Here is a 13070-nt window from a genome sequence, read left to right on the forward strand (position 1 = left end):
GCGCCAAATGCCTGTGGGCAGGTGCCCGATGCTTGTGCTTTAGGCCCGGAGTCTTCAGAATGGGCTGGTATGGGTGCCTTGCTCTGCGGGGGTGTCTGGGGTGGGATGGGATGGAGAGTCAAGCCTGGTGGGTCCTGGTGTGGACAGAGCCCCCAGAGCCAGCCACCCACCCGCAGAAGCTCCTCCTCGTGCCTGGCCAGGTCCTCCCAGGAGGCCAGGAAGTGGATATCCTCCCTGGCGATGGGCAGCTGGTAGTAATCAACCCTCCGGTCTTCGAAAGGCATCTCAGGCGTCCTGGAAGGAGTGGAGCTGTGGCACCCCCCGCCACCCTGGGTCCCTGGTGACCTACCTCAGCCCAACACTTTCCAACCTGGCCAGGCCCAGAGCAGACCTCAGAGAGGCAGGGGAGCTCTGAGAGTGCTTGGTGGGCTGGTGTCTGCAGGGTCCTTGCTGCTCACTCCACTTTGCCCAAACTGCTGACATATGTGACTCATGGGGCCACTTCCCAAGGACGGGGGCGGGGGGGGGGCAAGAGCCTGTTCCCCTCACCAGCCTCCCGAGCCTGGGGGTGCTCACCGCTCCTGGAGTTTGAGCTGGCGGAGCTCTGCGGCCACCGCGGCTGGCAGCCGCTCCTCGGGCAGCGAGAGGTCCAGGGCGCATCGGGCAGCCATGGCCTCGTTGTCAGAAGAGGCCAGCAGCCGCAGCAGCTCCTCCCGTAGCCACTCGTCCTGTCCCACCAGGCCCTGTGGGCACACAGGATGGGATGGGCTGTGCTGCCTGACTGCCCTGAGGGGTCGCGGACAGTCCTGGCAGCCCCCAGGCCCGCGACTCCCCCCAGCAGACCTCACAAACCCCAGAGCAGGAAGCTGTTCCCTGGAGGAAGGCCACAGAATCTCCCGGGTTGAAGGGCCGCTGTCCTGTGTCCACAAGCCCAGCCTGACGGCCCTGCCCCCATCTCCCGTCTCCAAGCCCTGGCTCCCTACCAGTCCTGCCCCCAGACCCGAGACCAGCCTTGCCCTTCTAGAATGTTGCCTGGCTCCGCTCCTTCTCCACTCTGGTGTGGTAGGGCCTGCTCCTGACCGTTGGGCTGTCCGGGTCTGCCCCTCGGATCTCCTCACCCCCGCCTGTGGGCTGGCCAACGTTCTCAGGGGAAGGTGGGGCCGTGGGACACTCCTGAATCCACAGTTCAGAGAGTGGACACAGGCGAGCAGCCCTCGGAGAGGCAATGAACGTGGGGTCTCACGAGGCTGTCTCTCCCACACCATGCCCAGCACAGGAGCAGAGGGACCCATGCGACCCATAGGTGTCCCACCTGAGTCAGCTCAGCCTCAGGACACCCAGGGCAAGGCCCGGCCACCTGCACCACCAGGGTCCCAAAGGAGGGTTTCCATCGTGGCTGAGTCCTTGAGCCCATAAGGTCACAGGTTGCTGTAACTTGGGGGGGGGGATAGGACCCCGCCCTCCAGGAGTCTGAGCCTCTTGCCCCTGAGGCCTCTGTGCGCTCCGAGGAGCCCCTGCTGGCTGACAGGCAGGGCCCCTCCCAGATGACTCTGTCCCCCCAGTAGCCTCAGGCCATCCGCTTCCCGCAGGCCGCGGTTCCCACGTGGACGACAATATGTGGAAGCCCCTCCACATTCTTCAGGATGTCCGCTGCCCTTCCGGCTGCCTCGGCCTTGGCACCCAGGGGGGACCAGCCTTCCGGGCCTTCCCCGGGGGTCCACGTTCCTCTCCAGTGACTCACCACCCACCCCACACACCCATCCCTCCAGGGGTGGCTCAGCGCTGCCCCCCGCTGGATGCCACTCCGGACACCAGATGTCAGACTACTCATCAGGGAGGGAAGGGCCCCCCACTCCACGAACTGGCCCACACCTCCATGCGTGCTGCACCTGGGACCCCACACACCCCCACTGTTCCAAGACTGCTTCACCCAGGGCTGGGGACAGCTGTGTGCCCACAATGAGGCACACCTCCAGCTCAGGCCTGAGGGACAGAAGCTACTAGATGGTCCTGTCCAGGCTGCCATCCTGGTGGGGTCTGCAGCCCCAGGGCCCAGGAGTGGCCTTGCAGTTTCACCCCTTCTATGCCCCTCTATCACACCGAGAGGCAGCTGCCTCCTTCTAGAGGTCTGGGCGCACCCCCCACCAGGCCTCAGGGGACACAGAGCCATGGGCAAGGACAGTGCCCAAAGATGATCTACAATATTCCCTTGGTGAACACTGTGGGACCTCCAGCAAACCTCACCTCCTCCATCGCCTGGGGGCTCCATGCACTACGGGCTGAAGGAGGGTCCAGGACCTCTAGTCGCTCTGGCCCTGCCTCACCTGGGGGGGCCTCACACAAAGCCTACCCTCGTCATCTGGCTCTCATGCCTTCTGAGAGGGGTGGGCAGACCTGAGGCCCCGTGTCTGGTTCCTCATCAAGGGGGGGCAGCTCTGCCAGGAGGGGAGAAGCCCTTTCTCTACACCATCTGCTCAGGTGTAGGGACAACCTGCCAGGGACACCAGCGGAGCTGACCCAGCTTGGGGGCCAACGTGAAAGCTGTCTGGGCCTGCACAGACACGTGAGCTACGCGCCTCGTGCCTCGTCCACATGTGAGCACGCACTCTCTTGGGGCCTAGTCCTCACCCAGGTCTCCAGGGAACACCCACACCACACAGGGCCCTCCAGACTCACCTGCACATGGTCAGTCCAGTTCTCCTGAGACATGCTTCTCTGCAAAAGTGAGCACCAAGGGGACCTTTTCTAGCGACAACTCTAGCAGCTGGAGAGAGAGCCTCACCGGGAGCACCCCCCAGGCCCAGGCTCGGGGCTCCAACCGGGGCACACGCACCTCTACGAACCGCTTACAGTACAGGTAGCGCAGGGCAGCCAGGCGCTGCTGAGTGACAGCGTTGGGACACAGCGCTGTGGAAAGACACCAGAGCTCAGAGCGGGGCAGGGGCTCCACCCCACCCTCCCCCCGTGGGTGTCCTGCCCTCCCAGCCTCGAGCCTCTTTTGGGGTCTCCCGGAGCCCCTCCCTCAGCACTGGGGACAAGGGACAGCAGCCCCGTCCCTCCCGGTGCCATTCCACATTCTCTCCAGGCAGGACCCTGCGGATGGTGTATTTGCTTCCTGTCCTTCTCCCACTGGCATGCGGATCCTTCAGGAAGAGTCCACCCTGCTCCCATGGTCACAGACTGATGCTCACTCGCGGGCTGCACTCCCAGGAAGGGCACCCAGCTGTCCACCCGTCCAGCCATCTGGCTGCTGCTCCTCCCTCCTGGGGCCAGCGGTCCTTGAAGCCTGGCAGTGCAGATGGGATGCTGGCCACAGGACAGTTAGGGGCCTGGTCTTCTAAGGACCTGGCCAGGTCCCTGCACTCCCCGCAAGTGCGGCTGCTCCGTGAGCACCGCATCCAGCACCGGGGAGCGCCCTCGCTGCAGGGTCACTGTCCTCCCACAGCGGAGGTCAGTGCTGCCCAGAGGCTGGCCAGCGACTCTGGGGCACTCTTCCTCCTCCTTCCTGCCTGGGAACTCCTGAGGCCGCTCAGGAATCTGGGACAACACTGCAGGGCGAGGCGGACAAAGCCTGAGGGAGGGAGGGCCGAGTGAGGGACTACTCGGGGAGGAAGGGGCTTCGGGCCCTCCCAGGCCAGGGCACAAAGCGGCCAGGCCAACGTGTTCTTGTCACAGCAGGTCACACCCAGATCTGCAGACAGAAACCAGCTTCCCGACATTTCTAGCTTTGAAGCATCACTTTGCCAGTGGGATACTTTGTCCAAAAGTCTCGAGGATATGGTATCGCCCCCACAGATGGAGCTCAGCGGCAGCCTGACTGGCTGGTCAGACCCGAGGGCAAACCCTCAACGGAAAAGGCACAGGAAAAGCAGGCTCAGCCACTCGACACACGCTCAACACCGGAAATGCCACAAATGCAAACACAGCCCAAACAGCATCCCGCAGACTCTGCGGCGCTTGGGGGGCTCCACCCGGGACCCAGGCTTGCGGGGCGCTCAGGCTGGAGAGGCAAGCGGAACTCCCCGGCCCTCCTTCTGGTCTAACGTCGGCCCGTGGAGGACCTGCGGTCAGGCCACGTGGAGGCCCCCAGCTGTGGTGGATGCAAGGTGAGGCTGCAGGGGAGCAGAGGGACAGTTCTGTGACCCCGAGGCCTCCCGGCTAGGACAGACCCCTACACCAGCCAGGGAAGCTGCAGCTGGGGCCTGGCAGCACATGGGCATGCCGAACGGGAGGCTGAGGTGGGTGGCCGTCCTCCCCGCTCCCAAGCAGGGCTAAGGGGCTATTTGCCCTGAGAAAGCACCTGCCCCCCCCCCCTTGTCCAACAGCCCGGCAGACTTTGCACACAGCTGGGGGGATGTCCCCATTGTTCTGGGGTGTCTGGACACCAGAACTGCCCCTGGTGACACTCAGCTGAGACCTGTGGGGTGGGGTGGACCCTCAAGGGGGACATACCCTGAACTGGGGGGTGCTGGGTGAAGGTTGGCCCAGCACCCCCAAAGACTCCTCTGGCCCCAAGCCCTGGGCCCTCCACAGCCATGACCTGACCCTGAAGTAGGGACCCTGGGGGTCAACGAATGGCACGGCAGGGCTGCTGGAAGGAAAGACGGCCCCATCCACAGCCCGCATCCTCAGACCACCCTCCTCGCGGCCTGCCCACCACCCCTGGCTTTGTGGGCCTCACACCCACCTTCCCCCACTCTGCTCTTCACGGTCCTGAGTCCCGGGTGGGGGGAGCCTCACAGCAGCCACCACTGACTCGGGGAGTGATTCTGTGCTGAGAGCCCCGGGGAGCCTCACCTGCAGGCAGCCTGAACTGCGTGCCCACCCCATGTTCCCACTGGGTGATGCCAGCAGGGCTCCCCCACTCAGCACCCACAGCTGGCATGCAGATGGCCTCAGAGGCCCTGTGCCAGGAATGGGGGTCCCCACGCGGGTCCCCATGGTGTCGACACAGTGCTCTAGTTCTCCAAATGCAGGGGCAGGGGACCTACACTCCAGACCTCCCAGTCCCTCGGACCCTGGCACCCCCAGACGTCTTTGCTGCTGGGACCCTCCTTGGAGCTTCTGCACCTCAAACTCCACTCTTGGTTTCCTCTGCAGCTGAGGCGGCCCTTCCTACAGCTGCTTCCCCGGGGCCTCGGGGGTCCCACCAGCGGGCCGGTCCTCTTAGACCTGGCCCATACCCTTCGGGTGGAGACCCCGGCCACCGTCAGCACAGCCAGCAGCTCCTTGCTCCTCGCTGACCCTGTCTGACCTGCACACCAGCCTGCAGGCGTCTGCGTACTTTCTTGCTTTTCCCAACGATGCACCTAGTGCCACCAGACGGGCTGTTTAAAATCATGAATTGAGGGGCGCCTGGGTGGCACAAGGGTTAAGCATCTGCCTTCAGCTCAGGGCATGATCCCGGCGTTGTGGGATCGAGCCCCACATCGGGCTCCTCCGCTGGGAGCCTGCTTCTTCCTCTCCCACTCCCCCTGCTTGTGTTCCCTCTCTTGCTGGCTGTCTCTCTCTCTGTCGAATAAATAAATAAAATCTTTTAAAAAAAATCATGAATTGAAGCCTCTTGGTGATGTGCTTCTATCTCTGCAAGAGCCCCAGATATTGGCCTCCTTTCTGGGGCAGACACCTTCATCCAAGGGCCTGAGAATCTGCGTCATTTCTCAAGGGTGGCGGAACAAACCTGATGACAATTACGCCTCCAAGTGACAGAGACACAGATGCTGACCAGAGCTGGTGCTGAAATGTGGGCACAGACCGTAAGACAACAGTGGGCAAGACATTCAGAGAAAGAAGACAGAATCAGAAACACGTTCAAGCATCAAGAAGCCGCACAAAGTGAGACAGCAGATCTGGAAAAGAACCACATTACAGCTCTGAGGGCCGAAGACACAACAATCAAAACGTAAATGATGGGCGTGTTTTGCAGTTTGTTGGACACGGACGCCGACAGGCTTCAGTGAAGTGGGAAAGAGCAGGAGCCACCTGAACACAGGACGAAGACGACGTTGGAAGGTAGGGGAGAAGATCAACACACTCAGGGCCCAGAGAACAGGGGAGGAAAGCAGGAGAGGCGATGTGTGAGGAGGCCATGACTTAAGAATTTTCCAGAACTGACAGAAGACAGCAATCAACAGATTCAAAAAGCCCAACAAATACCAAGCAAGATAAACACAAAGAAATCTATAACTAGTCTCCTCACAGTGAGACCACACAACATCAAAGACAAAGAGATTACCCTAAAAATAGCCAAACGGAAAAAAAGAGATTGCTTTCAGGGACAAGAAGGTAGATTTCTTCCTAACACACTTCAACCCGAAGGACTGACATCACACAATGCATGGTCTCTGACCACAATGAGATTGAGCTCACACCAAAACAAAAACAAAAACAAAAACAAAAAACCCCCCAAAATGTCACATACCTTGGAAATTAAGAAATACATTTCTAATTAGCCCACGAGTAAAGAAAAACTTAAAATAGAAATTAGAAAATATCATGAGCTGCATGATAATAGAAATAATATATATTGAATAATATACATTGAAACTTGGGAAATATTTTAAGAAGAAAGAAGGCTTAAAATTTAGTTTGGTGGGCTAGGGAGGGCAAAAAACAGAGGAACAAAAAGCCGAAAGCAGGTAACAAAAGCAAAAATCAACAAGTGGCATTCTTTCAAACCACAAATTAGTTTCTGCACAACAAAGAAACAACAAAAATGAAAAGGTGACCTATGGAGTGAGAGAAAACACCTGCAAACCACATATCTGATAAGGATTGAATATTCAAAATATATAAGGAACTCATACAACTCAATAGAAAAAAAAATCCCGAATAACCTAATTTAAAAATGGGCAGAGAAACTGAATAGACATTTTCCAAAGAAAACATCCAGATGGCCAGCAGGTTATGAAATGGTCCAAGACATCACTAATTATCAGGGAGGTGTAAATCCGAACGGCTGTCATTCAACAAAAGACGTGAAATGAGAGGCAGGGGGAGGGGGCACGGGAAGGGAGAAGGGAGCAGCACCGGCCCCTACTCCCAGGGGTCACTGCAGGTGAGCAGAAGGGCTTGCCGACCTCAGTCCGTTGCTCAGTGCCCAGGAAGGGCGGTTGGTGGGTCCTGGTCAGCCCCGGCATCCCCGGGGGTGTCCAGGTTGCGGGGGCCCTGCTCACCTGGGTCCAGGCCCTGCCGCTCCACCAGGCTCAGGGCCTGCCGACTTAGCACTCTGGGACTCAGCCTCTCCAGCCTCAAGCAGGTCACCTGTGGGTGCTGTCTGCAGGGAGAGAGATACGTCTCCTGCCTGGTGCTGCTCTCTTCTTAAATTAATACATTTAAGGGGCGACTGGGTGGCTCAGTCGTTAAGCGTCTGCCTTCGGCTCAGGTCATGATCCCAGAGTCCTGGGATCGAGCCCCGCATCGGGCTCCCTGCTCCACCGGAGCCTGCTTCTTCCTCTCCCACTCCCCCTGCTTGTGTTCCCTCTCTTGCTGCCTCTCTTTCTGTCAAATAAATAAAATCTTTAAAAAAACCAAATTAATACATTTAAGACTTTCATTTCCGTCAAAGTCACACAGAGTTTAAAACTCGGGTAATGTACAAGGCCTACAGAGAGGGCAGCATGTCGCCGTGTCCCAGCACACTCCACACGCTCACACACGATTCCGTCATGTCAGTATTTGTCCTCGTGTTTCCAACATGTACTCGTACGTGATCTCTTGGTCGCTCAGTTTCAGGTGTTCCCTACGGACATCTCGCCGTGGAAGGTGCTCTGCCCCCACCCCCATCCCCGAACACGGTATCCGAGTTCCCACCTGAGTCAGGACACACTGTGTTTCGTTATCACCACCAGGCCCGCACGGCCAGTGTAGACCACACCCCTTCTCTTCAGGGTTAGTACTTGTCTGGTTCTACCGCCTCCTTAGTTTCCAGACCTGAGGACCCGACTGGCCTCACCCTGAGAGAATGAGGAGGTGAGCGGGCCTCCTCACTGCCCCCGGCTGACGGCTGCTCCCAGCACATGTGCAGACGTAGCCGGCGATGGTGGCTGCCCGAGGTTTGTACTCTGCCTCATGCGGCCGTGAGGGTTCGGCCGAGCTGAGAATTTGGGGTTGAAACAGTCCTCCCTCAGCACACAGCAGGCGACGGTCCCAGAGTCCCGTCTGATCCCCGCTCTGCCCTGGGTCTGCAGGGTGGGTCTCACCCACTCTGGCTGCCCCCCAGACCTGCTGCCCGACGCAGGCACCTCAGGAATGAGTGCTGTCCTCTCTTCTTTCTTTCTGGGGTTCCCGTTAGTCAGATGTTGGGCCTTCTTGACAGGATCTCTAATTTTTCTTTTAATCTTTTCTCTCCGATATTCATTATTTATCTGTTTTGTACTCTTTGGAAGACATCTTCAAATTTATCCTCCAAAACTTTACTGAGCTTTTCACTTTGCCATTGTATTTTTTCTTAACAAGAGTTCTTCTGAAAGCTTACCCGACTCTGGCACAGAGCCTCGGATCTGTCCTCAGCTGTGCCCTGACGCCACGGCTCAGGGTCCCCAGGGTGTGGCTGACCGCCAAGCTGTCTGGGGCCTCAGCTCCTGGGCCCTCCTCGGGCTCTGTGCCGGACCCCACATGCTCCCGGTGGCCACGGGCTCAGCTTCCCAGCCTGCTAAGCACCACTGCCCAACCACCTGCCTCCAGCATCCAGACTCGCCTGCTGCCACTGCCTCGCTCATCCCCCTAAAATGTCTCTGCGTTTTAAAGCAGAGCAACAATAATGCGTGCTTCTGTTTCTCTCAGCAGCACTTTGCAAAACCCAGTGTTTATCGAGGTGTGACTGACACGGTGAGGAGTGGGGATCGTAGGTGTACTTGCACCGGAGAACCCGCCACCCATAGCTCAACACGGGATGCGCAGCACTCGTGCTGCCCCTGCCCCCTTAGCCACACTTCTGACCAGCGGAGACCGGGTGCCAGCTTGTGAACTTCCTACAGATGGAATCATGGAGTCTGGACGCTTGGGTCTGGACCATCTCACACAATGCAGACTCTGGGACACCCCCATGCTATGTGTGTAACACGTGTGGACCAGCTGTGGCTGCGGACAGACCTCTGGATCCGTCCACTGGGAACAAAGCTGCTGTGAACATACTCGTCTCTTCACAGACAATGCACCCATGTCTCCTGGGTTTGTTCCAATGGTGGATTTGCTGAGGCAGTCCTAGCACATGTGTCACTGTGGTCAGAAGCGCCGCACAACTTCCTTGAGTGGCCGTGCCGCGTTAGCTCCCCCCAGCAGGGCACGGGAGTTCCAGGTCCTCCACGTCCTCGCTAACATTTGGTATGCCAGACTTTTCCATTTTAGCCATTATGAAGGAAGCCACTGTCTTTTACAAACATTTTCTTCCACTCTAACCTTGTCTTCCCATTAAAAAAAAATTATTTATTTATTTGTTTGTTTATTTATTTATCAGAGAGAGAGAGAAAGAGCGAGCGCACAAGCAGGGGGAGCAGCAGGCAGAGGGAGAGCCGACTCCCTGCTGATCATGCAGCCTGACACAGGACTGGATTCCAGGACCTGGGATCATGACCTGAGCCGAAGGCAGATGCTTAACCACCTGAGCCACCAGGCTCCCCTTGTCTTCTCATTTTTTGAAATACTTTAAGTAATCTCCACACCCAACCTGGGGCTCGGACCCCAGACCCCAAGATCAACAGCCCCATGCTATGCTAACTGAGGCAGTCAGGTGCCGTCCTGTGTCCCTTTCCAAGGACACAGTAACAGTGACAACAGCCAACACCAGATGTGCCTGGCTGGGAGCCACGCGGGCTTTGTCTGCTCCGGGGCACGTTCAGTCACACAACCCCGTGGCACAGGCAAAATTAGTCCCATTTTAGGGCTGAGGAAATAGAGCCGGAAAGTGGAAGTGACTTGCTCCTGGCTCCAGGAGAGGTGGGTCCAGGGAGGTCTGCCCCAGAGCCCAAGGTCTGCCCCCCTGGGGGTGGTCCCAGGGCTGGGTAGCTCATGGCGCCGGGATCCAGCCACCACTGCCTGCAGATGGGCAGGAGGCTCGAGGAGCCTCCAGAGCCCTCCACGTGCTGCTGCTTTACCCCGTGGCCACCCCCAGCTACGTGTCACACCAGATGCCCTCCCCACAGCCCACACTCGGCGACACCCGCACATCACACACGTACGTGGCTTAAACGAGCCCACGTGGGCTCCACGTGTGTCACAGATGAGATTTACTAGGTGACGGGATGAAGGGATGAGTGAACGGATAGGCAGCGTGACTTCCGGAACCGTGCAACAAATTGTTCACGCCACGCAGAGAGTTATTTTTGTTCATTTAAGAGACCTAACTGTCTCTCATCTGGTTCCTGCCAGGTGCAGCCTCTGGGCTCCAGAAACAGGTCCCTCTCTGGCTGACCCAGCTGCGATGTGCGAGGGCCACGGAGGTGGCTCTCCCATGTGCCTGCTGCCCTTTGCCCCACCTGGGCCCCCACGGGGCTTACCTGGCCACGGCTCTGATGTCAAAGCCGGGCTGGCACCAGGAATCCAGGAGGGCCAGCAGTCTTCTCTGGAGGTCCGGGAAGCCAGCTACATAACGCTCCACGAGGGTCACCTTGTCCTGAAGGAGCAGCGGGGTGCTCATCTGCGAGGGGGCACATCCTCAGGTTACAGCCTTGCAGGCGCCTGCCCCCCCCCCCCAGAAGACCCCAGACTCACCTCCGACCCAGAGGAGGGAGGAGCCAGAGCATCAGACCTGAGAGGGCCAGAGGCCCATCCATGTGACCTGGCTCCCTCAGGGAGTGCAGAGGCCCAAAGTGTCTGAGTACATCCGTGAAACAGCCCCATGCTGGCTCCCAGGGCACGGTGCACTCACCCCATGCTACGCCCTGTGCTTGCACTCTCACACATATGCACGCAAACACGTGCAGGCCCCGCTGCTCCCCGGGCCTGGTCCTGGGGCTCTGTGGTCATCCCCATCTCCATTATGAGGCTCCCAGGGCACGGTGCACTCAGCTCCCAGGGCACGGTGCACTCACCCCATGCTGGCTCCCAGGGCACGGTGCACTCACCCCATGCTGGCTCCCAGGGCACGGTGCACTCACCCCAGCCTACGCCCTGTGCTTGCACTCTCACACATATGCACGCAAACACGTGCAGGCCCCGCTGCTCCCCGGGCCTGGTCCTGGGGCTCTGTGGTCATCCCCATCTCCATTATGAAGGACTGGAGGCCCAAGAGGCAAGGGGAATCCTGGGGAAGATCAGCTGTCCCCTGGTCTCCACTGAGCCGTGGTGGGAGGCAGGAGGGGGACCACCCACGGGCAGCAGCCCCGATGGCCCGGAAATGCCTCCTCACGCGCATGTGGTGCCTACGCATGGTGCCCACAAGAGCCCCGAGCTGCCCAAGCCCGCCAGGGAGCTCTGAGGAAGCCCCTGGTGGTGGCACTGGGCCTTGGGACACTCGGGCCACTTCTACCACAAGAGCCAGGCCTCCACAAAGCCCCCTCCCAGTGGTCCCAACAGTAGACCCCTCCTCACCTCCCTTCCTCTCCTGGAGCCCAGACTGAACAGCGACCCGTCTGCCAGGTTGGAACCTCAGGGGTGGTCCTCGTGGGGAGCCCCACTCCTGACAGCCCCTCTGGCCATGGCCTCCCCAGCATGTTACACCTAAGTCCTGGGCCCCACCCCCTTGGGCCCTCCTCGCAGGGTCATGTGGTCACACGTGACCCCTGCTCTCCAGCAGCCCCAGCCAGCCCCACCCTGCGAGGGTCAGAGGCCAGGCCTCAGTGGTAGGAGAACCACCCCCACGCCCCCAGTCGTGCTTCTGGAGACCCAGGCTCTACCCAAGTCTTGTGAGAACGACACTTACCTTTTCGACACTGAGTTCTGGCTGCAGCCTCAGCTTCAAGCCCAGCATAGCGGCCTGCCAATCACAAACGGAGTGGGTCATACCGGGCCTGGTGGGAGCAGGCAGGGCCATGGTGCGGGGTTCCCACCCTTCTACACCTCCCAGGCACTGTGGGCACAGGACAGGGCTTATTCAGGTCCAAGGGTCTGGAATCCAGAAGCCTCCCGGCAGATAAGCCAGGACCCACAGGAGGCGGGGCAGGTGGGAATGACCCGGCCAGGTGGGCCTTGCCAGGCTGGGGTGTGGCCTGGAGGGGGTATCAGGGTGGGTGCTGGGCCCAGGTGGCTCTGGTCAGGGCTTGCTGATGAGTGGACAGAGGACCCAAGAGGGAGGGGCAGACAAGAGGCACAAGCTCTGTCACCTACCCCCCGACACTGGCACACTGTGCTTTCCCCACACCTGCTCTCCCCTGCCCCATACCTCCCAGAGTGTGTCCTCCACTTGCAAGGGCCCAGCATGGCCAGGCATGGTGCTCACAGCCAGGGGCCAGGGCTGGTGACCCTGCCTCTGTGCACCCTGGGGGCTCGAGGGGCTGTGGCCTTCAAGGGCAGGGGCCTCTGCACCACTTTACACAAGGGATACTCTGCGTGCACCCCAAAACGACTCATGCGTGCATAGCTGTCTGTCCAAAAGGGTGGGCCGGCCCCAGGGGGGAGAGGCTGGAGTAGGATGCGGTGCGGTCTGTGTGTGTGTGTGGGGGGGGTCCACAGAGAAAATCGCTCTGCACCCAGCTTCGTCCTGGTGAGGCGGGGAGCGCAGCGGTGCTAGGAACGGGGAAGTGGCCACCCCGCTGAGAGCCCCGACCCCTGCCGCCCTCCTCCAACTCAGCATGGAGAGCGCCCGGGGCCCTGAGTGCCCGCACGTAGTGCAGGCCCGGCTACTATTAATAATTTCCATACATCGCGCTCCCATTATGAGCAAAAATAACCGGCAGAGCAGCCGGGCGCCCCGCCCCACGCAGCTCGCACAAAGGACCAAAATAGCGGCCTGGGAAAGGCTCGCTCCGGCCTCCGGCCCCGGATCGTGCGGGGCGGGGGTGCAGGGCCAGGGGCCTTTCCCTGCGCGGAGCTGACCCGGCGCCTCCACAGCCTGGCTGAGGTCCAGGAGCCCGGCCGCCGCCAGGCCCCGCGGGGCCGGGGGGGGGGGGGGGGGGGGGGGGGGGGGGGGGGGG

General features: G+C 59.9%; 1 protein-coding gene across 3 annotated transcripts in view; it reads right to left on the reverse strand.

Moving 5' to 3' along the window:
- The window catches only part of LOC103675320 (exonuclease mut-7 homolog), a 53746-nt gene that overhangs the window by 3006 nt on the left and 37670 nt on the right, over positions 1-13070 (reverse strand). For 2 of the 3 annotated variants that reach the window (XM_040632278.1, XM_040632277.1), the window contains exons 7-13: positions 11861-11914; positions 10497-10636; positions 7176-7276; positions 2834-2907; positions 2677-2715; positions 577-743; positions 171-294 (exon numbers count right to left, since the gene is read on the reverse strand). In XM_040632278.1, the coding sequence (XP_040488212.1) occupies positions 171-294; positions 577-743; positions 2677-2715; positions 2834-2907; positions 7176-7276; positions 10497-10636; positions 11861-11914 (699 nt within the window). Of the gene's footprint in view, positions 1-170; positions 295-576; positions 744-2676; positions 2716-2833; positions 2908-7175; positions 7277-10496; positions 10637-10710; positions 10870-11860; positions 11915-13070 lie in introns of those variants that run through there. The other variant, XM_040632280.1, reaches the window with a different exon arrangement.

The sequence above is a fragment of the Ursus maritimus genome, unplaced genomic scaffold (genome assembly GCF_017311325.1).
Source record: "Ursus maritimus isolate PB19 unplaced genomic scaffold, ASM1731132v1 scaffold_17, whole genome shotgun sequence".
In the NCBI taxonomy this organism is placed as follows: domain Eukaryota; kingdom Metazoa; phylum Chordata; class Mammalia; order Carnivora; family Ursidae; genus Ursus; species Ursus maritimus.